At 37.5% G+C, this 25,456-nt stretch overlaps 1 protein-coding gene across 4 annotated transcripts; it reads right to left on the bottom strand.

The window, feature by feature from the left end:
- Positions 1-2,804: 2,804 nt before the first annotated feature.
- BKGD (beta-keto-L-gulonate decarboxylase) lies at positions 2,805-25,406 on the bottom strand. 4 transcript variants are annotated; one of them, XM_045790772.2, is made up of 10 exons: positions 25,186-25,406; positions 24,687-24,804; positions 20,967-21,117; positions 18,246-18,344; positions 14,969-15,042; positions 14,683-14,784; positions 13,292-13,468; positions 12,007-12,156; positions 6,339-6,455; positions 2,805-5,395 (listed from the first exon to the last, which is right to left on the bottom strand). In XM_045790772.2, the coding sequence occupies exons 3-10, from the start codon at positions 21,019-21,021 to the stop codon at positions 5,222-5,224; spliced, it is 948 nt and encodes a 315-aa protein (XP_045646728.2). In that variant the 5' UTR covers positions 21,022-21,117; positions 24,687-24,804; positions 25,186-25,406; the 3' UTR covers positions 2,805-5,221. The 4 variants fall into 4 exon arrangements, with proteins under 4 accessions (XP_045646728.2, XP_045646727.2, XP_045646729.2 ...); XM_045790771.2 differs by lacking the exon at positions 24,687-24,804; XM_045790773.2 differs by lacking the exon at positions 24,687-24,804 and having other exon boundaries at positions 25,357-25,377.
- Positions 25,407-25,456: the final 50 nt, after the last annotated feature.

Genomic DNA, 25,456 nt, shown 5'->3' on the forward strand with positions numbered 1-25,456 from the left:
CCTATAGTATTTATCATTGATGAGGGATAGAAGCAGAAAAATGTTTACCTTCAGGCCAAAAGGCAGACCTATAGCCTGCATAGCTTTGATAAGGATCAAACAGGTGCTGGCTCCTACATTCTTAAAGGATCTCACTGACTGCATTTACATCTCACCCATAATTAATATCGAGCTGATTGATAAGCACCAGAGAAATCTTGCAAAAGTAGTCTTACAAGGAGAAATTTGAAGAAGGCATTTATGATCTAATACTCCCGTATGTCCCCTCCCCCTTGAGCACTAAGTTTAGAACCACCAGCTTCACACAGCAGAAGCACACCTCTTTCTGCTCATAGGTCCTGTCCCTGTGCTATAAAAAAGCACCTTTTTGCACAGAAAATGTCTCAAAAGTTCTTTCTTTTCTTTCTTTCTTTCTTTCTTTCTTTCTTTCTTTCTTTCTTTCTTTCTTTCTTTCTTTTTCTTTCTCTCCTTCCTTCTTTCATTTTTTTAGAGAGAGAGGCAGAATGTGCGAGTTGGGGGGGGAGGGTCGGAGAGAGAGAGAGAGGGAGAGAATCTTAAGCAGACTCCATGCGTAGTAAGGAGCCCAAGGTAGGGCTCTCATGACCCTGAGTTCCTGATCTGAGCCGAATCAAGAGTCAGACGCTTAACTGACTGAGTCACCCAGGTGCCCCTCAAGACTTCTTTCCTGACCGTTTGTGGCCCCACATCAATCATGAGTCTTTTCAAGTTTTGTACTGACCAAGATAAAATTTAAGTTTTTGACTTACTTTCCTAAGGTATTTAGAAAAATAGGATTGCACTGGTATCAGCCTCTACAGAATCAATGTGCGGGGTATGTGTTAGGAATGTGAATTTTCAAGAGAGAGAGACTTATTTTTTGGAAGCTCAACAGTAATTCTTTTGCACAATCATGTTTGAGAACCACTATACTTTTATGCATACATTTGTAAAAGGTTTTAACACTTTAAAATTTCATTAATATTTATCGTTAACTCTACTTGAGCCCATCACCGTGCCAAGTGTTTTAATCATATTTCTTATTTCGTCTTTTTAAGGTTCTCATACTTCTGCATTTTGGCCCTGGCATCTGCTATCTCATCTGGGTTAGGGCACACACCCAAGAATCAGAATCGAGGCTGGGCTCAGCTGGTGGGTTCTACTTCAAGATCTAGGGCCACAGGTCGTTCAGATAACTCTGTACCAGGTGTCTCTCATTGTTCTTGGACTAGCAGGCTGTTCAGGGTATGTTCTTATGGTGATGGCAGAGGTATAAGAGGGAAGTTTTGCCTGCATTACATGTCTGACATCCACATGGCCCAGGCCAAGCCTAAAAGTCAAGGATGGGAGAGGGGAGACTCTCAGCCTTTTCAGTTGAAGGAACTTCAGAGTTACAGGGAAAGGGGTGTAGATAAAGGGAGGAATGAGGCCAACAGCCTGTCACATATGGAAAATAATCCAGTTACATTCCCCCATCTCACACCATAAATAAAAATTCCAATGAATTAAAGATCTAAGTATAAAAAACAGAGTGGAGTCTTCTGCAGACTCAGATATATATGAGACTAAGTCCTGTTTAAAGGGAAGTGTTCTATGAAAATTATTTGTCAGATTTTGAGGTTTCATGGAGCTCATATCTTCCTAGGGAAGAAATGAGCCGCCCCCCCCCCCACACAATCTTTCAAGACTGAGGAGACGGAGATCTGCTAGGATCTCAATCTTTCAAGACTGAGGAGACGGAGATCTGCTAGGATCTCAATGAAAACGCCAAGGAACACACAGAATAACAGGCTGTAAGTAGAGGTGGCCTGAGTCTTATTTAAAATGCGGCTGTACCCCAACCCAGCTCAATCTCTGATTGAGGAATCGAGGAATCAGTCTCTCACTTTATCTACCTTACAAAAGAAAGGTGGAAACTCTTATCAGTGGAAGATACCTAGAACATACAATATCCAGCTTATAATAGTAATTGTTGTAGATATGTAAAAAGGCAGGCAAGGGTGACTGATAATCAAAACCTAGAACAACAGGAACATATCCATGGATGATCAAAACATTGGAGATGGGGCAAGAACTTTAACTGATCGATGATGTTAGATGAAAATGGAGAAGATGGATGAAGGGTTCAAACCGAGACTGGAAATGATTTTCCAGTCTATTGGGTTGATTTAGTCCATCACTGTGCCAAAACCACACTCTTACTTTAATAAGTTTATAAATGTTGTAATCTATATATCAAATACCTCTGACCTTGTTGTCTTGATAAACCTTTGTTTATCTTGGCATCTTGCTATCCCATATTTTAGAATCAATTGATCCTATGAAAAGCCCTACTGGCATTAGACTGGCATGAAATTGAATTTATAGATTTGACAAGAAATGCTTCTGGTGCTTCTATGATATTGCATTTTCCTAAATATAAGTATTTATTTTGCATATTTTTAAGTTTTCAACAGTTTTATAATTTTCTCCATGATGATTATATATAATCTTTGTTAAAGAAAATATTGCTATGTACTTTTGATAACATTGTAATTGATATTTTTCAAATTTACATTTTTAACTATTTCTTACTTATTGGTATGAAGAAATGCAACTTATTAATATACATTGATTTTATATTTTGGAAACTTCTTGAACTCAGTCTAATAATTTCACTATAAACTCTCTTGGGTTTTCCAAGAATCAATCATGTTTTCTGCCAAAAAAAAATTGTGTTTTTCTTCCTTTTCAGTCATTATTCTTTCTTGCCTGCTTTTTCTGGCTAGAACCTCCAATAGTTGATGATATTAGGCATACTTGTCACATTTCTTTTTTTTTTTTTTTAAGATTTTTTAAAGTAATCTGTACACCCAACATGGGGCTCAAACTTACAACCTCAAGATCAAGAGTCACATGCTCTACTGACTGAGCCAGCCAGGCGCCCCATCACATTTCTAATTTTAAAGTGAATATGGCATTAACATATAGCTTTGTAAATACATATATAGCATTACACAAAACTGCTTCTTAGAGCATGCACTAGGTGTTAGCTGCATAGTCAGGTGATCTTACTTTGTTCACAACAACCTCCTCATTGTTTCTTTTTTTTTTTTTAAAGATTTTATTTATTTCAGAGAGAGAGAGAGTGAGAGAGAGCACATGCAGGGTGAAGGGCAGAGGGAGAAGCAGACTCACTGCTGAGCGGGGAGCCCAATGTGGGACTCAGTCCCAGGACTCCAGGATCATGACCTGAGCCAAAGGCAGACGCTTAACTGACTCAGCCACCTAGGCGCCCTACTGTTTCTTAAACATTCAAAGTTCCCTCCTGCCTCTGGACTTTTAAATCTGCCAGGAAAGATGTTTCTCCAAATAACTTCACAATTCACTTTCTCATTTCTTTCAGGTCTCTGCTAAAATGTCTCTTTTTCAGAGTCTTTTCCTGATTACCCCATATAAAATGTGTAGTAAAGAGTCTAATTCCATTTTTTATGTTTGCTGACAGCTTTTAAGCCTCACTCCTCCCTCTTCCCATTCTGCTCCATATTTGAGCAAGCTGATAAGCCTGGCTGCTTCTTCTTTGACACTTGTGGGAAATTTAAACTGCATATGGAATCATCACCCTGGCCCTAACCCTTCACCACCATAAAAACCCCAAGCCAGTCTCCTTTCCCTGTTCTCTCAAGCCATTTTTGGACCTGTGTGGGAGCTGTCCTGCTTTCTCCAGAGAGCCTCATTATGCAAGCAGTAAATCCTTTCATACCCTGTTGGGCCGTGTGTGACTTTATCCTCCTCGACATCCAAACCAAATTTTGGGTGATGAATCCATCCTGTCATATATGAGATGGACACAACAGTCCATCCTGTGCTTTATTTTTCTTCATAGGACTTAATACCACCTGTCATGTTATATATTTGCTTATTGTGAGTTTTCCCCCACTATATAAATGACTGAATGATAGAGCCCAGCACCTGGTGAAGCATCTGACATAACCTTCCACACACTCATTCATTCAACAAATATTTACTGAATGGCTGCTTTGGCCAGGCACTGTTAAAGGCATTAGTGCCGCACTGGTAAACAAAGCCCTTACCCTCATGGAGCTTACATTCCAGTGGGCAGAGTAGGGGTCCAATATGCTTTTGTTAAACTAATTAACAGTGATATTTTTTTTCTGTCTGGAGGTAAGATATTAAAAAGAAACATTATATTGTGATTATAAAATTTTTATTCATTTTTTTTGCTTCAAACTGGTGCTTATTTAAAAATAACATTTAGGAATTTGTACTCACAGGACATGTTATAGGTAACATCCAAAGAAGACAATCAAAAAATATTTTTTGAAGATTTATGATGTGTTTAGTATTAAAGAGAGCCTAAATTTGCACATGGTTAGCATTAGCAAGATTAAGATTAGAAAGTTGATTTCTGACTAACGATTATTATAGAAGAATACTGAGGAAAATTTCAATAATTACAATCAGTAAAATAGTATAATTTTTTATTTTACAAAGGTCAGTGGTCATGTTTAGCAATAGGCTCACTTGTAAATTAAAGTATACTCACTTCAGTGTTGTATTTTGATGCTGTTTCTTTTCCCTTTCCTTCTGGCAAAAAACCAACAAGGTACAAACTACTTCCAATTGGCAAGCCAAACAAAGGAGGCATCATGGCTAGCTACCTAGTTGCCAATGTTTGTGAAAGGCAAACAGCGAACTGAGTATGGTTCAACCCCACCAAAAGGGGTAAAGTTGCTTCCTCTGCTCACCTTTTTCCATGAAAAAGAGTATACTCTGATTTCTGAAATGGATTTTTTAAATTTAGTACTAAGATTCAACAACTATCAACATTTGCAACACTGATTTTTCTAATACCCAGAAACATCCACTTAGGAGTTGTGAGACTAATTTGAAAAATTTAATAATGTTATACAAACGTAAGTTATTACCAGTAGACAGTAGGAATAAATCACATGATTCCTGATCATGTTTATACTTAAGGTATAAACATAAGACTGATGTTTTTGGTGTTATTAAAGAATAAAAAAATGAAGACCATTTTCATTATGTATCTGTTTCCAAAAATCTCTAATGAAATAATAGAGTATAAATGTCAACATACCTTTCAGTTAAAGGCCAAAGAATGGGATTTAAGTAGCGAGATCATTTCTATTGGATTTTATAGTAGTATTCGGTTAATGAGTTAATTAGTTAACTTTAGTTAATTATTTCTTTTTCATTTGATTTAATCTCGCCCAAATGAATGGGTCTCTTTTGGTTGATCAATGCGATACAGAAACTCCGCAGGCAAGAAGTATCCAAGATATTCCACTGTGTCTGGGGTAGTATCATAATGGTAGTGTCCACCTTCTCCATGATGACTAAAAAAATGAGTGTGCTCCAATCGCAAATCAAACCCCTAGGACAACAGACAAGCTATTTGTCAGTATTCAAATTATTTTGGATAGGATTTAAGGGGGAGGGAGACCTTCTTATTAATGTTACAATAGTTTTTTTATTTTTTAAGTAAGTAACATATTCACTTAATTCAAAATTCAAAGAATGAAAAAGGATATATTCATTAAAATGTGTCTTTCCATTTCCTGATTTTACTACTTACTCCCTTTCCTTGCAGGCAAACAATATAAGCAGTTTCTTTTATATCCTTCCAGAAATATTTACTTTTGTAATTTTTACTCAAATGGTAGCACCCTACCATTTGTGCTGAATATTGCTCTTCTTCATTTAACAATATGCTTGAGATCTTAGTATATCAGATTATAAAAGAGCTTCCTCTTTCTTTTACACCTACATGGCATTCTATTGTACATACATACCACTTCCCAACTGACATTTAGATTATTTCCAATTCTATTACAGTAATGCTTTCATGACTAACCTTTTAACTAATAATTTCACATAGTTTTGCATATTTAAGGATAAATTCCTAGATATGTATGTAATCGGTAGATCAAAAAATATGACTAGTCAGTATTCTGGTAGGTATTTTCTTTGAATTGGTCTATATTATATCTTTTTCTAGTGTATAATATTAGAATATAATGAATAGTATCATGAGCAACAAATAAGATAGGAGACCTAAATCCTGGTCTTGATTCTACTATTTAATAACATGACTTTGGTTGTTATTTAAAATACCTGGGCCTTCATTTGCCCAAAGGTGAAATCGGCCCTGCCTAACTCATAGGGTGGTTATCCACCTGCTCCCTTATCTTTCATGATAATTCTGGAGACTAGCCTATTTCTTAAATAACAAAAGTGCCTAATTTTAAAAGAATATCCTAAAAATTAAGCATTATCACTGTATGACACCACAATATAGAAGACAGACATAAACTTACTGGGTCTCTGGAGACAAAAACTGGCAGACAAACCAAAGGAGCTTTCATCTCATAAAAGCGCAACCATTTATTCACCTCTTCATCAGAGTTCAATGGGCAGGAAGAAAATTCTGCGGGCTACAATAAAAGATCATTCTAAATATATACAATATTATTTAGAATTAAATTTTAAATTATATATAACATCATGAGGTTAAAATTTTAAGCCTTCTTATACATTTAATCATTTTAGAATCAAAACAAGTTACGTAACCTAGTTTTCAAAAGGACCACCAATCAAGTGTACAAGCTAAAATGTATGAAGGAATAATGAAGGAATGAGTCCATTACTATCTTTTCATTTTTTATAGCCTCTCAGTTTTCCTGGAAATATATCCTCATCCTAATTTTAAATCTCATTATTGCTACCCGTAGATGGGTGGGGGGAGGGGGGAGCAAGGCATTAGAAATTGGTAGAAGCATCAAAAAGAATAAAATACTAAGGAATAAACTTAAGGAGGCAAAAAACATGTACTACAAAGCATTGCTGAAAGAAATTTAAAAAGACTCCAACAGGGGCACCTGGGTGGCTCAGTCTTCTGGGTGACCAACTGGATTTTGGCTCAGGCCATGATCTCAGGGTCTGGAGATCAAGCCCTTAGTTGAGCCCCAAGTTCAGCCCCCCATCAGCCCCTTGAGACCCCCCACCCCCATGAAGCCCCACTAGGAAGGCTGCAAGGAGCACCACAAGGAGCCCTGAGGACACAGAAGGGAGTCTGCCTCTCTCCCTCTCCTTTTGACCCCCCCACTTGTATATGCACACACATGTGTGCACTCTCTAAAATAAATCTTAAAATAAGATAAAAAGATTCCAATAAATGGGAAAATGTCCTGTGTTTATGAATTGAACTTAATATTGTTAGGATGTTAATACTACCAAAAGTGATCTAAAGATTCAGTGCCATCCCTATCAAAATCCCAAAGAAGTTTTTGCAGAAATAGAGAACCCATCGTAAAATTCATATGTAATCACAAGGGATCCTGAAGACCCAAACCCATCTTGAGGGAAAAAGAAAGCTGGAAGTCTAATACTTCCTGATATCAAACTTACTACCAGTAATCAAAACAGTGACAATGGCATAAAAACAGACATAAAGATCAGTGGAATGGAATAGAGATCTCAGAAATAAACCTCTGCACATACAGCAAATAATTTTCAATAAGGGTATTAAGACCATTCAATGGAAAAAGGATATCTTTAAAAAAATGGTGCTGGGAAAACTGGATATTGATGTACAAAAGAATGAAATTGGACCCTTAATTTATATGTATATAAAAATTAACTCAAAATGGATCAAAGACCTAACTGTAAGAGCTAAAATATAAAACTTAGAAGAAAACATAAGGGTTAAAGTTTCATGACATTGGATTTCACCATAATTTCTTAGATTTGACATCAAAAGTACAGGCAACAAAAGGAATAATAAACAGGTGGGACTACATCATATTAAAAACTTCTGTGCTGTAAAGAAAACAATCAACAAAATGAAAAGACCATTTACGGAACGGGAAAAAATATTTGCAAACCATATATCCACTAAGGGGTTAATATCCAAAATATACAAGGAACTCCTACAACTCAATAGCAAAAAAAAACCCAATTAAAAAATAGACAAAGGAACTGAATTAGGCATTTCTCCAAAGACATACAAATGGCCAAGAGGTATATTAAAAAGTGCTCAATATCACTCATCATCAGGGAATTGCAAATCACAACCATGAGATAGCACACCTGACTCCTGTGAGGATGGCTACTATAAACAAAAAACAAAAAACAAGAGATAACAAGTGTTGGTGAGGATGTGCAGAAAAGGGGACCCTTGCATGCTATTAGTAGGTATGTAAATTGGTACAATCATTATGGAAAATGTAATTACAGGCATACCTTGGAGATCTCAGGGGTTCTGTTCCAGACCACTGCAATAAAGTGAATACGCAATAGAGCAAGTCAAATGAATGTTTTGGTTTCCCAGTGTATGTAAATGTGATGTTTACACTATACTGTAGCCTTTTAAGTGTGCAGTAGCATTATGTCTAAAAAAATGTACATACTTTAATTTAAAAATACTTTATTGCTGAAGAATGCTAACAATCATCTGAGCTTTCAGCGAGTCATAAGCTTTTTGCTGGTGGAGGGTCTTGCCTCAGTGTTGATGGCTGCTGAGTGACCAGGGTGCTGATTGCTGAAGGCTGGAGTGGCTGTGGCAACGTCTTAAAATAAGAAAACAATGAAGTCTCCGCATCAATTGACTCTTCCTTTCATGAATGATTTCTCTGTAGCATGCGATGCTGTTCGGTAGCATTTTACCCATTGGAGAACTTCCAAAATTGGAGTCAATCCTCTCAAACCCTACAGCTGCTTTAGCAACTAAGTTCATGTAATATTCTAAACCCTTTGTCATTTCAACAATCTTCACAGTATCTTTACCAGGAGTAGATTCCATCTCAAGAAACCACTTTCTTTGCTCATCCGTAAAGCAACTCCTCAACTGTTCGAGTTTTATCATGAGATTGTAGCAATTCAGTCCCATCTTTAGGCTCCGCTTCTCATTCTAGTTCTCTCACTGTAACCTCCACATCTGCAGTGACTTCCTCCACTCAAGTCTCGAACCCCACAAAGTCATCCATGAGGGTTGGGATCAACTCCTCCCAAACTCCTATTTACATTGATATTTTCACCTCTACTCTTGAATCACAAATGTTCTCTCTCTTTTTTTAAGATTTTATTTATTTATTTGACAGAGAGAGTGCACACAAGCAGGGGGAGTGGCAGGCAGAGGGAAAGGGAGAAGCAGGCTCCCCACTGACTTGGGGCTCGGATCCCAGGACCCTGAGATCATGACCTGAGCTGAAGGCAGACACTTAACCACCCGAGCCACCCAGGCGCCCCTCACAAATGTTCTTAATAGTATCTAGAATGGTGAATTCTTTCCAGAATGTTTTCAATTGACTTTGCCCTGAGCTGCCACATATCTATGGCAGCTATAACCTTACGAAATGTATTTCTTAAATAATGAGATTTGAAAGTTGAAATTACTCCTTGATCCATGGGCTGCAGAATGGATGTTGTGTGAGCGGGCATGAAAACACTAATCTCATTGTGTGTCTCAATTAGAGCTCTTGGATGACCAGGTACATTGTCAATGAGCATGAAAGGAGTATTTTTTTCTGAGCAGTGGGTATCAACAGTGTGCTAAAAACATTCAGTAAACCATGTTGTAAACAGATGTGCTACCATCAAGGCTTTGTTGTTCCACTGATGAGCGCAGGCAGAGTAGATTTAGCATAATTCTTAGCGGCCTAGGATTTTCAGAATGGTCAATGAGCACTGGCTTCAACTTCCAGTCACCAGCTGCGGTAGCCCCTAACAGGAGAGTCAGCCTGTCCACTGGAGCTTTGAAGCCAGGCACCGATTTCTCCTCTCGAGCTCTGGAAGTCCTAGATGGTATTTCTTCCAATATCAGGCTGTTCTGTCTACACTGAAAATCGGTTGTTCAGTGTAGCCACCTTCAGTAATGATCTTAGCTAGGCCTCTGGATCACTTGCTTCCGCATCAGCACGCTCTGCTTCCCCTCGCACTTGTATGTTACGGAGACAGCTTCTCTCCTTCAACCTCACGAACCAACCTCTGTTAGCTTCAGACTTCTGCAGCTTCCTACCTCTTTCAGCCTTCATAGGATTGCTCTGAATTAGGCTATGGCTTAAGGGAATGTTGTGGCTGGTTTGGCCTCCTATCCAGACCACTAAAACTTAACCCATATCAATAATAAGGCTGTTTTTGCTTTCTTATCATTTGTGTATTCACTGGACTAACACTTCTAATTTTCGTTGAAGAACTTTTCCTTTGCATTTATAATTCACTATTTGGACAAGAGGTTTAGCTTTTGGCCTTTCTTGGCTTTTGACATGTCTTCCTCACTAAGCTTAATCACTTCTCCCTTTTAATTTAAAGTGAGAGAAGTACGACTCTTCCTTTCACTTGGTCATTTAGAGGCCATTGTAGTGTTATTAATTGGCCTCATTTCAATATTGTTGTGTCCTAGGGAATAGGGAGGCCCAAGGAGAGGGACAGAGATGGGAGAATGGCCAGTGGGTGGAACTGTCAAAACATACCAACATTTACTGGTTAAGTTGTCCATCTTATATGGATGCAGTTTGTGGCACCCCAAAACAATTACAATAGTTACATCAAAGATCACTGATCTCAGACCACCATAACAAATATAATAATGAAAAGGTTTGAAATATTGCCAGAATTACCAAAATGTGACACAGAGACAGGAAGTGAGCAAATGCTGTTGGAAAATTGGTGCCAAAAGACTTGCTTGATGCAGTGTTGCCACAAACCTTCAATTTAGGAAAAATGCAGTATCTGTGGAATGCAATAATGTGAAACACAATAAAACAAGGTATGCCCATAGTCAGTAACGTATTGAGTACCTGCATATTTAAAAATCCTATAATTATTTGGTATTTACCAATAGATTAATCTGTAACTCTGTTTTTAATAATTTGGAAAATTAACTATTTTCACAATGTTGTGTTTTTCTTTGCAAAATCAGCTGGCTTGCCATTTAAAGTTATCAGGATGAGATGCCAGGGTGGCTCAGTCGGTTAAGCAACTGACTCATGATTTTGGCTCAGGTTATGATCTCGGGGTCCTGGGATTGAGCCGCACATTGGGTTCTGCACTCAGCACAAAGTCTGCTTGGGATTCTCTCTCTCCTTCTCCCTCTGCCCCTCCCCCTGCTCACGCACACGCTCTCTCTGTCCATCACACTATCTCTCTAAAATAAATAAATAAAATATTTTTAAAAATACAATAAAAAATAAAATTATCAGAATAAAAACCATTAAAACCAAACATTTTTTGATGCTTTTACTGATAAAATGAAAAGGAAATTAACTGTAATGACATTTATACTATTCATTCATTCATCTCCAAAAAATTATTTTAAAACCTGAATGCCCTAGGTCTTGCTTTATATAGTATTCCATCCTTAATGTCTTATAAACTTGTGTAATTAACCTATAAGATTATAGTTCTCATAAGGAGTCCTTTCCCCAAAACCACAACCATCTTTTTTTTTTTTTTGAGAACGAGAGAGCGAGAGGGAGGGACAGAGAGGGGCAGAGACAGGGAGAGAGAATCTCAAGCAGGCTCTGTGCCCAGAGTGGAGCCTGATGCGGGGTTCAATCTCACAACCCTGAGATCATGACCTGGGCCAGTAACAAGAGTTGGATGCCCAAATGACTGAGCCACCAGGCGCCCCACCACAACCGTCTTAATAGCAAAGTCTATGTATGGAGTTCAGGATTCTGGCAATAAAAATGATAATCCATGTCTAAGGCTTATACTCATATCTCTCTAGATCTTAAAAACAAATGCAATGGAAAGAAAGTTCTAATTTATTAACATGAAAGAAAGGACCCTAGTTAGACATTATCGCACAATGTGATTTATAGTATTGTTTGCCATTTAAGTTTTAAAGTAATACAATCCTAGTAAAAGTATTCAGGGTGTCTTTAAGGGTAGAATTCGCAATGTATGATAAAAAATGCTAAGATCTTAAGTATATGCACAGACATACCCACATACACATGCACGCATGTCCATGAAGGCCCTTACCATTATGTGAGTCTTCACTTTTCCCTTCTGAACTATGAAAGTACCTCCCATCCCTACAGGTTTATCTCCATAATGTTTTTCAAGAGTCTGTCTCATACAAGTCACAAAGTTAAGTTTTCCAGTTCTTCTTTTGGCTTTCACCTCAATGACCTAGAGAAGACATAAATATGCATACCATTGTTCTAAGCTGAAAAATTTTATGTGAATAACTATCAAAGTGAAACACATAATCTAATGCCATCAAGCAAATATTCATTTGTTTGCTTAGAGCACCCACACAGGAGTTGAGTGAGATGTCTCATCCTGTCTTGATCAATGATATATATTATATACACATGATAAGTTATCATTTACTCTAATAAGTCTTATTCATGCTTTCTTGAACAGAGAGAGTTACAGCGAAGTCTTCCACTGAGCTCTAAAGATTCTTATCTTTATGTGTCAAGGTGGTAAAAGGTTGAGAATTCCTGGCTTAAAGGGGTTAACCTCTGGTAATTTAGAGGGGAGGAGAAAGTGATTACATTTTCTCCTTTCCCTTAAAATTCTGGACTTATATTACTTCCACTTAATTAAGTCTATTTTTTTTTTTTTTAAGGAGGCTCCACGCCCAGCATGGAACCCATCGCAATGCTGGAACTCACAACGCTGAGATCAAGACCTGAGCTGAGATCAAGAATCAGATGCTTAACCAACTGAGTCACCCACACACCACTTAATCAGGTCTTTTTAATTCACTGCCTCGTTTTTCAAAGTAGCTAAAGTAACTACTCCTATTGAAAAATCTGGGAGTTCTCACAACTGCTAACACTGTAATCATCTTTTTAATTTTCCTTCCTTCCTCCTTGCTATAATATTTTGCTACCACCATTTCTGTCTAGGTCAACCAACATCTGATCCATCAGGAATGAACAAACTACTTACAGACGAACTACAGGTAGGCACTATCTATTTATTTCAACTGAATGGCTCATGTATTTGACTCACTCCCCACATGAATATTCTGTTACCTTTTATTCCTCAGAAAAAAAGGTACTGCTTACTAAGTTTTGGATTTTTTTGTTTTGTTTTGCTTTTTTGCTTACTAAGTATTCTTAACCTCAGTTTTAAATAAGACTTTCGCCTTGCCTGTATTACCATAGTAATCTTTCATAATCGGGTTATTTAAAGAAATTTGACTTAGCTAGTTTGACTTTTCTTAAGAAAACAATATTTGTGGCAATAAAAGTTCAACTTTTAAGCTGAGAACTTTTGGAGAATATTGTGTTTTTGTGAACAAAAAAATCACCTTTCCAGGTTGACCCTCACTGGCAAAAAGATTAGCCAGTAATGCACACCCAAAATCATGATATTTCTCACTGTATTTCTCTAGTAGGCACCCTCCATCTGCAGGGTTAACACGGGCAAAGTAACTTCCATTCACTGGATGTTTGTGTTCACTTTCTGTTTGAATAACTGGCATAAACTGGAAAAAAAAGTAAATAAGAAAAGTAAATTAGTCAACCCTGACATCAATATGCAAAGAAAATATCTATCTAATCCTTGACTTAAGATATTTTATTTCAGGACCTAGTAAGAAAACATGAAGTATGAAATATTTAATTTGAGATTCAAAATGTTAAAGATTTACAAACATCAAAAAATTGAAAAAAATATTTTATAAAATGTGTACAGTATTTCTTACAGTGTTTCTATAACATTGTAAATTGTGCTTTAAAATGTCTGACTTTAGATTTTAAACTTTTTTCCTATATTGAACACTAGGTAAATTATACTAATCTTTCTACAAAAGAACTTGTAAGACTATTGACTAATGGTCACATCTGAAGAGGTGAAGGGATGGGCAGACTGAAGAGATCCTTCACTCTTCTATTAAGAGATGTGAAGAGGGGCGCCTGAGTGGCACAGCAGTTGGGCGTCTGCCTTCGGCTCAGGGCATGATCCCGGCATTATGGGATCGAGCCCCACATCAGGCTCTTCCGCTATGAGCCTGCTTCTTCCTCTCCCACTCCCCCTGCTTGTGTTCCCTCTCTCACTGGCTGTCTCTATCTCTGTCGAATAAATAAATAAAATCTTAAAAAAAAAAAAAAGAGATGTGAAGAAACACTGATGTTTTTATGTTGTTAATATACTAACATACACAGTAATAGATAGTACTTTTTGTAAATAATCACCATACCATTGGGGTAGGTCCTTACTATTTAGTCTGAAAGAGGGAATTAATGAGATCATTAATTATTCCATTCATCTTCTGATCAAAAGCTGCTCTCATATCAAAAGGAAAGATTTGAAGCTAGGAATTTTCTGATGTGTAAGGATTAAAATCTTTAGCAATCCAGGGTCCTCAGCAGACCACATTAAGACTTCAGACTCATCTAACACTCAGTGTATACTCTAAGAAAATCTGAAATTAGAGGTCAGTGCTCCATTACAGTTAGAGTATATGCTACAGTCCAAATCTGTACCAAACAATATCAAATCTGTAAAGAAAGAGGACATTGACCATTTATAATTCATTCAGAAAGCAGATTTTCTGATAGGGTAATAAAAGAAAAAAGGTAAACCAAATGTCAAATCAATAAAATAATAAAATAAAATAAAATAAAATAAAATAAAATAAAATAATAAAATAAAATAAAATAAAATAAAATAAAATAAAATAATTATATGTATGCTGACCTCACAATTGAACCCAAGAGTCTGAAATGGGCCTGCTCCTGCTCCAAGAATAAAAGCTCCAGGAAGCTTGATCTCTTTTGCAATCTTATTTATATCATACACCTATACAAGAAGAAAAAATATTATTTAAATGATAATCATACAAATCTCTTGGTTTACTTTTTTTGACTGAGTCCATTAACACTTCCTTGCCACATTGGTCAATGGATCTTCTAACAATAAAAAGAGGTATCAACCCAACTTCTTATAATCTTCATGTGAATGTGAAGAGTAAAAGTACACTTACTTTTTCTTTTTTTACAAGAGGCAATAAGTAAGGCACACCTCCTACTTCTGCAATTCTAGTTTTCCCACAGATGCCTAAAAAAAAAAAGTCACCTTAAAAATAAGCAAACATCTAACTTAAGTGTAAAATGCCAGAAGGCACTAATTTAATTTATTAAGAGTATATAACTTTTCCATTCTCACAGTTTTACAAGTGGCAGGTTTGGAAGATGAAAGTAGCTATGATCCCCATCCTATTCTAACTATTTGTGTTTCCAATATTGTCATAACCAAGTTTGACTTAATACAGTTGGTAGCATAAAGGCAACAGAAAGTTGGTAAAAGAGCAAGGCTAGAATTGAAGCCAAAGTTTGGATTGGATGAGATTTCCAGAATTAGTCTGTAATGACCTATTCCTTTAACAATCTGTGCTTCGGGCGGGGGGCGGGGGGGTTGGCTAAAATTGTATTTTAATATAGAATATTTTGCTTTGTTAGAGTTATTAGTTCTTTAAGAAATCTATACTGGAAAATCAAAGTTGTTTATTCCCAAGGTTGTTTATAGAAATGCAAGTAATTAGAGATAACTTCAGATGCTGGGAACTTTCTACTTATATTTTTAATTAACATCATAGGTACAGCTAGACGCGATCTGGGAAAGGTACCTTTTTTTTTTTTTTAAATGTAGAGAAAAAGTAGTCTTGTCAGTTTCATGCTAACATTATTAAAAAGTAAAGTATATATAATTGCTTTATTTCTTCAGTTATGCAGAGGGTAGATGTACAAAATTTTTATAGATCCCATTTATAATTAGGGATTTTAGAAATATCTTCCATGGGATCAGCAGAAATTACTCATGGATAAGAATCGTTCTCATAAGTGATAGTAATGTTAAAGTTGTCTTTTTGGTTTTTGGCGTTTTTTTTGTTTTTGTTTTTAACTTTAAGTGGGTTCTACCCCCAACGTGGGGCTTGAACTCATGACCCTGAGATCAAGAGTCACATGTTCTACCAACTGAGCTGGCCAGGCGCCCCCAGCAATGCTGAAGTTGAAAGAAACCACTAGGGGACTATTTTAATAGTCTAGGGAAAAGACAAGTAATGAGCTAAAAATGGTTGGCTGTAGAGATGGAGAAGAGGAAATTAAAAAAAAGAACAAGGGAGAATAGGCAACTATGGTGAAGGAATGAGCTAAATTTTAGACCTGCTGACCTCAAGTTGTCCTTAGCATTTATAGGTGGAGATGTCCTGTGGACAGGTGGAATTACTGATCCATAGCTAAGAAAAAGAGAGACCGAGGTGAGATGTGCAGATTTCAAGTTTTTGTATCCAAGTAGTAATTTAAAACCATAGGAGTGGATGGAAAAATGCAGAGAGATCATATAGAATAAGAAGAGGCTGAGGAAAGAATTCTAGAAAATGTCAGGATTTAAGAGCCTGTCAGAAAGAGAAAGGACCTAGGAAAAATGAGGTAGAAAGAACTGGAAGTAGGAAAGATACCAAGGAAGAAGAGGCAAAAGAACCAAGGAGAGGGGAGAGAAGATGTCAGGCAACAACGGCCGGATACTATGTAATATGTGAGAGATCAGAAAATACTAGTAAACATACCAAAGTCACTGGTGACTTCAGTAAGACCAGTTCACGTAGAAAGTACCTAATGACATTTATGAAAGATCATTCATATATAAACATACATATCTAGCCATATCTAGCTTCCTTAGTGTTACAATTTAAAGGCTTACAAATTATTGACTAGAAAATTCTTTGGATGACAGAATTAAGATTAACCATTTTTTCTTTTCCTTGTATTCTTCTGTGTTTTCTGATTCTTTAATTTTATTTTAACTAATTAATTACTTATTTAGTGGGGAGAATAAATTACCTCTATAATTGGAAGAAGCATGGCTATAAAAAAGTAATATGCTAAATGCTTTCAAGGTACAAAGAGAAATTGCTATCCGGTACACAAAACTTCTAGAATTTACAGGTATACTTAAAACCAAAGACTGTTTAAACTGGAAAGACCAAGAGGAACATGAAAGCCAAATCTCTCCATTTAAATATATGTGAGGCCCAAATACATTGCTTGGCTTACCCAGGGTAAAAAAAATCTGTACATGGCAGAGAAAGAAGCAGAGTCCAGGACTTCTGTGTATAACTACTTTTTTTTTTTTTTTTAAGATTTTATTTATTTATTCGACAGAGATAGAGACAGCCAGCGAGAGAGGGAACACAAGCAGGGGGAGTGGGAGAGGAAGAAGCAGGCTCATAGCGGAGGAGCCTGATGTGGGGCTCGATCCCAGAATGCCGGGATCACGCCCTGAGCTGAAGGCAGACGCTTAACCGTTGTGCCACCCAGGCGCCCCAGAACTACTTTTTTTTTTTTTTTTTTTTTTTAAAGATTTTATTTATTTGACAGAGATAGAGACAGCCAGCGAGAGAGGGAACACAAGCAGGGGCAGTGGGAGAGGAAGAAGCAGGCTCACAGCGGAGGAGCCTGATGTGGGGCTCGATCCCAGAACGCCAGGATCACGCCCTGAGCCGAAGGCAGACGCTTAACCGCTGTGCCACCCAGGCGCCCCTCCAGAACTACTTTTTAACAAAGATGTCAGTTACATATCAAAGAGGGAGCGAGTGTGTTTATCTCAAATTGCTCAGCACAGTAGGGTGTAATGGGAGATCAGACTTTTGAAACAGATAGACTTGGATTTGAATCCTGCTTATGATTACTATTGAGCTTGCTTAGCCTCTCTGAGTTTCGGTTTTCTCTTCTATAGACTGGGGCTAGTAATGACCTTGCAGTGTTACTGTCAAAATTAAGACATCAAATATAGGTTTCCATCATACAAATTATATTTACTCGACCAATATTAATTTCCCTTCTTACTTTAAACATTGGCTGGATGGTCACTTGGCAAATAAGCATTTCATAGATGATTCAAATACAAGGCTTTTAAGATCCCTTCTGGCCTTGAATAAATAAAAACATAAAAATTTATGTTTCCATAACAGTCACCTCAACAGTTAAAAACAAACCCTCATGTGCTATCAAGGATTCTAGGCTACTGAATATCTATATAACCTATGAAAATAACAAAAGTGCATAAAAAAATATTTTCCCACAAGGGTATAAAATGAAATTTGCTCAATATAAGAAAACAGCACAGAAATTCAGCACGATTTAGTCTACAATTTGGGACAATAATCTTTATTTGTAGATAATTTAAGATGATCCTTCATAATAATTCTCATTTCAGAAGAAGATTAGGACTGAAAAAAGTGAACTGCAAAAATTGTTTACCTTTTACAGGAAAGGTAAATGGCTCCTTAGTCAAATCAGGGCAATCAACCACAGAGACTTGGACATCTGCAAAGTTATCCTTTAGCCCCTTCTGCAGAACTGACAAAGACAAGGAAAAAAGGTTATTTAATATTACGTAAAAATTTGCCACCATATATCAAATCTTCCCTCAACATTTTGGGTATCATGCTTCCAATCTAACCGTGTATTAATATGAATTGGAGGGAGAAGAGCACCTGGCTGGCTCAGCCAGTAGAGCAAGCGACTCTTGATCTTGGTTCAAGCCCCAGGCTGGACATAGAGCTTACTTAATAATGGGGGGGGGGAATGGTCTTCCTAATGAATATAATTAGACATTAGACACACAATTAATCGAATGTGTACTATCAAATACCCCCATAAAAATCACTATAAATCTGTAGAGATTTAAACCATTGAAGATAAACACTGCACTAAGGTGAGGACTACCTTCCTTTTGGGGGGAGAATTCCAAAGACCTATTGAAATGTATATATTTAAACAGTTAGAAAGTAAGCATTACATGCAACAATTTCATTGACACTTGAAGACAAAATGTTGAGCAAAAGGAGTAAGACACAAAAGAGTACATATAACTTCAGTTATATATATTTCAAAATCAGGCAATTAATCTAAGGTGACAGAAGTCAGAACAGTGTTACCTCTTGGAGTAGAGATATTGACTGGAAAAGTAAATAAAGGAGTCTTCTGGGATGCTGGAAATATTTTATATCTCAATCTGGATGGTAGTGACACGGGTATAAACATGTTAAAATTCATCAAGCTGTACACTTAAGACTAGCATACTGTAATGGAGATATAACTCAATAAAAAAGTAAAAAAACAAAACATATTTTAAAGTTATAAATCTAGGCACAACGTGTGGGGAGTGGGGGAGGAGGAGAGAGAGAATTTTAAGCAGGCTCCACGCCCAGTGCAGAGCCCAACACAGGACTCGATCTCATGACCCTGAGATCATGACCTGAGCCAAAATCAAGAGTTGGACACTTAACTGACTTGAGCCATCCACGTGCCCCTAGGAGCAATGTACTTCTAAGGGTGATAAGTTTCCATAAAAATTTCTGTGAGAGTAGTCAGCCATTAGTTCAGGTTTTATAGAATCAGATTCTCCAAAACATGAAGTCGTCTTAAATCTAGCCATGTAGACATTCCATACCAGATCTTTTATCTATATGAAAAAGGAAACCAAGTTGCCTGGAAAATTCCCCTCCCTAAACTAATGACTGCAGACTTATGAATAGATAAAGTAAGATTTCAGCATGTGGAAATATAGTAAAATCTATTTTTTGTCATTTACAAAGAGAACAAATTCTTGCTATACGGTTTTCTGTAAAACTGAAAATAAATTTTAAGCCAAAAAACTCAGATTCCATTTCTATTTTGTACTGAATATATCCTGTACATACAGAGGAACATAAAACACAAACACACAAGAGAAGATAGATGTAGAAAGGCCCTCAAAGAAATGATTCCTAGCTGTCCCATCATATCAGGGAAGACAGAAAGACTGACAGAAAAAAAAATACAGGCAAAGAATACAAGTGATACAGATTGTTTACTAGCTGCCACCTAAATTTAGGAAAAAATAGGAACATTAGAAGAAGCAAGCCACAACCGAGCAAAACCCGAGAACACTTCTTGACTTCAACCTCATCAGGAAGACAGACGAACTATCAGGATGCGTGCGCTTCGGAAAGGGTAGGTTTTATAGGTACTATCAGAACCTAAAGGTGTCAAATAAATGCTAGCTTTCTGACAGGCTATATAGTTTTGGGTTAGTAGTATTCCTAGCTTGAATTCATATTCCTATTTTTATTTTCTTTTTCTTATCTATCAGCCCTCCTAATTAATCTTGTGAAGCTGCCTTAAATTCTTGTTCGAATAAGGGGAAATGCATAAAAATATACGCAGAGAAATCCAAGCAAGTTCATCGGCAGTCTATCATATCAGGAGAAGGGGAAAGGGTAGTAATGTTAGGAACATGATTAATATACCACAGTACATTATATATTTAAAGAATATTGCAACTGGTAAAAAGTTAAAATTGTGTGATTTTGTGGGCATCACACATACTAAATCTTGGATGACTATATTCATATTCACTCTGTAAAGTTGGTATCTTAACAAGAATCATCAAATGGTGAGTTTAGGTTTTTTAGGGGGGCATAATTTTGGACTCTCTCAATAAAAATAGTACGAAGAGGGACGCCTGCGTGGCTCTGACGGTTGGGCATCTGACTCTTGGTTTTGGCTCAGGTCAGGATCTCATGGGTCACGGGATGGAGCCTGAGGCTCAGCGCCGCTCAGGGCAGAGTCTGCTCGAGATTCTTTCCCTCTTCCTCTCCTTCTCCATCTGCCCCTCCACCTGCTCACGTTCTCTCTCTTTCTCTCTCTCTCTGAAATAAATAAATAAATCTTAAAAAAAAAAGTACAAAGAGATATCGAAAAGGAAAATGAGGGAGAGGGAGAAGCAGACTCCCCGCTGAGCAGGGAGCCCAATGTGGGGCTCCATCCTGGGCTCATAACCTGAGCCAAAGGCAGACGCTTAACTAACTCAGGCAACCTAGGAATATGAGTTCTGCATTGGAAATACTATTGCATAAATCGTATCTTAGAATATTTTTTTTTTTAAATTTTTCCTTAGAATAACTAAAAAGAACTCAAAGTTATTATTGTATTTACCTCCAACAAGCTCCTCGAGACTTGGCACATGAAAAGAATACTCAGCACAAGCCATATCTTTCTTCTTTAGGTATAAGGATATACACGCAAAGCTATGGTAGGCTAATGATCACAAGCGTTCACCGTGCACCATGCATGAACAGCTGTTGCTCTGGAAAGGAACACAAGAGTTCAGTTACATAAAAAGGGCAAAAGGGCATTTATGTTTCTTTCCTCACAGAAAGGCAACCACAGTTTCCAGTATTTATTTATTTATTCATTCATTCATTGAAGATTTTATTTATTTATTTGACAGAGAGAGAGGGAATGCAAGCAGGGGGAGTGGGAGAGGGAGAAGCAGGCTTCCCGCTGGGCAGGAAGCCCGATTCAGGGCTCAACCCCAGAACACTGGGATCATGACCTGAGCCAAAGGCAGATGCTTAACGACTGAGCCACCCAGGCGCCCCCAGTTTCCAGTGTTTAATATTCCAAGTGAGAAATACCCAAGTAACCTTTTTTTGATACTGATACTTGAAAGTCAACCTTTAAAATAGACAGACAAAAGGAAATGCCAAACCAAGAAGGCACATGATTCATTTTCTTTAGTCATATATGTGGATCGAACATGCAGTTTACTGATGGTTGGTCTAAGGAACATAGGTCCTGAAGCGAAAAGTAGTTTCTAAGGTTTATACGTAACTGTTTAAATGGTTGTAGATAACAGTATAGGATGCTCAAGTAATTCTCTCACAGATAATTTGTATTTTCTTTTCTATATTTGACATTTAAGGTAAAATTTAAACAAGTTTCTTAGACTATCACTTTTACAAAAGAAAATTTAAATTACTAAGAGAAATGCAAACTTCCACAAATGAGTACCTACTGAAATTCAAATTATTACTTTTACTTACAAATAAATACTTTCTTAGTAAGCACCTTTAATGTTCAATTATTCTGATAACCTAACCAATTACAGTTTGATGTTTTAAAAATATATGCTAAGCATATTTTACAATAACTAGACATATATACACAGAGATTAGTATCTTACCTTAAGTGTTCGGGTGATAAGGTGTGCACGCAGAGGGAAATAAATGAAATGAAAGGAAAAAGAAAAACTCAAGCAAATATAATGTGAGGTGGGCAGGGAATCCCACGCTCAGCCAACCGCAACAAAGAATGCAGGTAAACTCTTTTAAGAGTGTTTCTAAGCACTATTCAGATTTTTGTTAAAATTGTTAATGGAACACCTCATTAATGATTAATCTCAATAGTCTCTGATACAAGCTTACTTAGTAAGTGAAAGGTGCTCTTTCAGTAGCACTTGGAAAATCCCCCCCCCCTTTTTTTTAATTTTCCAGAGTTTCACAGGTTTCTTAGAAACTGAGTTTCTGGTTTTGATGATAAATTTCAAATGACATGTCATCCACAAACACGCTATCTCATACATTTAAGACTTAACTTTTACACAAATACTTCATCAAATACCAACTTTTATTATCCTTTAATTACATAATATGCATAATCTAGTCTTGCAAATAAAATATCAACTGTTGATAATGGGCCCCAAGACCTATATAATCATATTTCGATGACCTCAAGCATATCTTTCAGTTGACCAATCTATAATGGTTCAGGAATGAAACATTTTAACTTTTTTTTTGAAATTAATTTCAGATGGACAGAAAATACATATAAATATTCCTGTATACTCTTCACCTAGATTTTCCAAATGCCAACATCTTATATTTTATCAGAAAGTACTAATTAAGAGCATGTCAAAATCTGCTCAATACTCCCATTTAGTTATAATGAGGAAAATAAAGCACTCTAGATATTTCTGTTTATAGTAGGAATAATAAAGACAAGTTTAAATTCAAATACAATCCTAATTTTACACCCTTTGCTATCTTTAAAAGGTCAGATTTGTTTGTTTGTTCGTTTTCTTCCCCCCCCCAAAATAAAAACAAAGTCCAGCCCCGGGAGGCTACAGTTGAATAACTAGTTTGGAAATGCAGAACTTCAGGCAGGTCAACAGCCCAGAAGGCAGTGTGGTAATGTGTGCATAAATGTGTTTATGTGAGAGGGAGGAGGGGAGGTTGATGCTGGAGTGATGGGAGAAGGGGGTTAGAAAGGTTCTAATATAAAGTCAAGTGTGGCTCTAGGAGGACAGCTTTGGGCCATAAGGAGGCACAGGAAATTTTCCCTCCAGATTCCTCCAGAGTCAGTGGCCCAGAAGCAGGGTCTAGAAAAGGGAAGACTATAAACAGGGTCAGTTGGATAAGTGGACCTGCAGAGACAATGCCTAACAGGGTAGACCAACTGTAGCAACCAAGCTGGTAACTATTTATTGACAGCCTGCTATATAACGGCTACCATGTTAGGCTCTTTACATTCTCTCAGAACCTCTCATACTGAATAGATAATATAATTCTCATTTTACAAAAGAGGAATAGGCCAGAGAGAATATATTATTTGTTCAAGATCACTCAGCTATTAAAGTGGCAGAAATAATTCAAAATCAAATGCAGCCCACTGTAAAGCCAGAACTCCCTCGCATTAGACCATGTGGGTTAACCCGTGATGAAATGATACATTTCAGCTCATATAGGAAGAATTCGTACAGAGCCATCTTATAGCACTCAGAGTTATCATCTGTTTGCTTTGTTCCTTCCACCTAGGCTGTGATCTCTGCGAAGGTAGGACTGTGGTTCTGTCTTCTAAGTGCTTTCCCTAGAGGACACCAGTTCAGCCTTAATTATTTATTGAATATTTACAATGCATCAGACTCATAAGGCTCTGGGATAGGGCTGGCCTCATGTGTGTGCAACTAGCATAATGACACAGGGCCAAGTGCTCAGAATGGCACTTATTTTAATGCTCTGTGGTCACCACCCTGAAATTCTTAACTTTATATTTGAACTTTTAAGACCAATAGGACAATGGAGCATGTGCAGGATCAGAGGCTGGGGGGCAAAGTGCATGTCCACCACTACTCCTTGCTACCTCACCCACATAAAGCATTTGTGAAACCCCATGAGCACAGAAATCTGGTGGATCCACCATCTGTGGGGAGCTCTGCGAGACTCAGCGTCCCTGGATTCCATACTGTTGGTAGAATGTGCATATATCAAGGAGTAAAAAAAAAAAAAAATACGGGTAAGTTGGTTTTGTGGTTTCCATTGTTCCAGTATGAACAAAATACATGTTTGTGTGAGCTACAAATTATGAATTGTGAAATTTCATTGATTCTGCATACGAGTTAACTGTTCTTACGTTTGTATTTAAAACCGGAGTTGCACGCTATACGAAGTAAAATTCATGCTAATATTTATATTTAAATTTTTTTCTTTACTTTGACATTAAGTAACAAATTTCTGTTAATAATAGCATAATAATAATAGCACGATTAACATGCTATTATAATTAACAGTAGAAAGTTAAAACACCATGACAAGTCAAAGGAGATACTACAGAAGAAAGTAGACAGCTTATATTTTAGTACCTTTAGTGGCGCTTCCCTCTGCTCTTGAACAAGAGGCCCTGCATTTTCATTTCGTCCTGAGCCTCACAAAGTACATCCCTAGGCCTGCTCCCATGTAGGGCAGAGAGTAAGACATGTCCTACCTGTCCTGGAGCTTCCAAGTATTTCCTAACTGTGGAGATGCCTAGAGGATTCGACTTTTATGCATCGAATTTTTTCAATATTTAGAGCGAAACTGAGTAAAGAGATTAGATTACCTTCAAGGTGTGTTCAGTCCTGGGATGACACTAACTATACAGGACTAGGCAGCTTTAGGGCTCTATCATACGATACAAGAGGTCTGAAAGTGGACACATCAAACCAGCTGATTCCTTTCTGTAGGGGAGAAAACCCATCAAACATTTAGTGGGGGCGGAACCCACCAAAACTAAACTAGTTTAACTGTTTCAACACTCAGTAGCCGTTCAGGGGACTAAGGAGTCAAAATCGCAGGAAAAAAATCCACCGCTGATGTCTTGCGATACGTTAACCAAGTCCTGGAGGCTGACCCTCAGTTTGGAGGGAAAGAGCGTGCTAACGAAACAAGTCCAAAGGTGGAGAGGGGAATGGGGTGTGCTATGGAGTAATACTGGCTTCCAGAACAAAGGTTACATATTTGCAGTCACGGTCAAAGCACGAGCCTGTCACAGTTTCACACACAAGAGATTTCTGAAGGCAAAAGTAGACAGGACAAAACACAGCCGGCACCACACTCACCGCCACGCACACACCCCCGAAGGCTTTAGAAAATCAGACGGCAACTCAGCAAATGCGAAACACCGGAAACAGCTGAGTGGCTGACTCCTCGCAGTTCACAGCCACTCCGTTTGCTTGGCCCCACAGTCTGTTCTTGTCATTAGCGGAAACGTTCTCGGCTACTCCACGTACCTACTAGGTTAGCTAAGCCTGCACCTGAATTCCGATTTTGTGCGTCAACCAACCCCGCCTCCTCCGCGTTTGGGCATTCAGGCACCGCCCACCCCAATCG

Source organism: Ursus americanus, chromosome 16, assembly GCF_024610735.1.
Source record: "Ursus americanus isolate L20-20 chromosome 16, mUrsAme1.1.p, whole genome shotgun sequence".
Classification (NCBI taxonomy): domain Eukaryota; kingdom Metazoa; phylum Chordata; class Mammalia; order Carnivora; family Ursidae; genus Ursus; species Ursus americanus.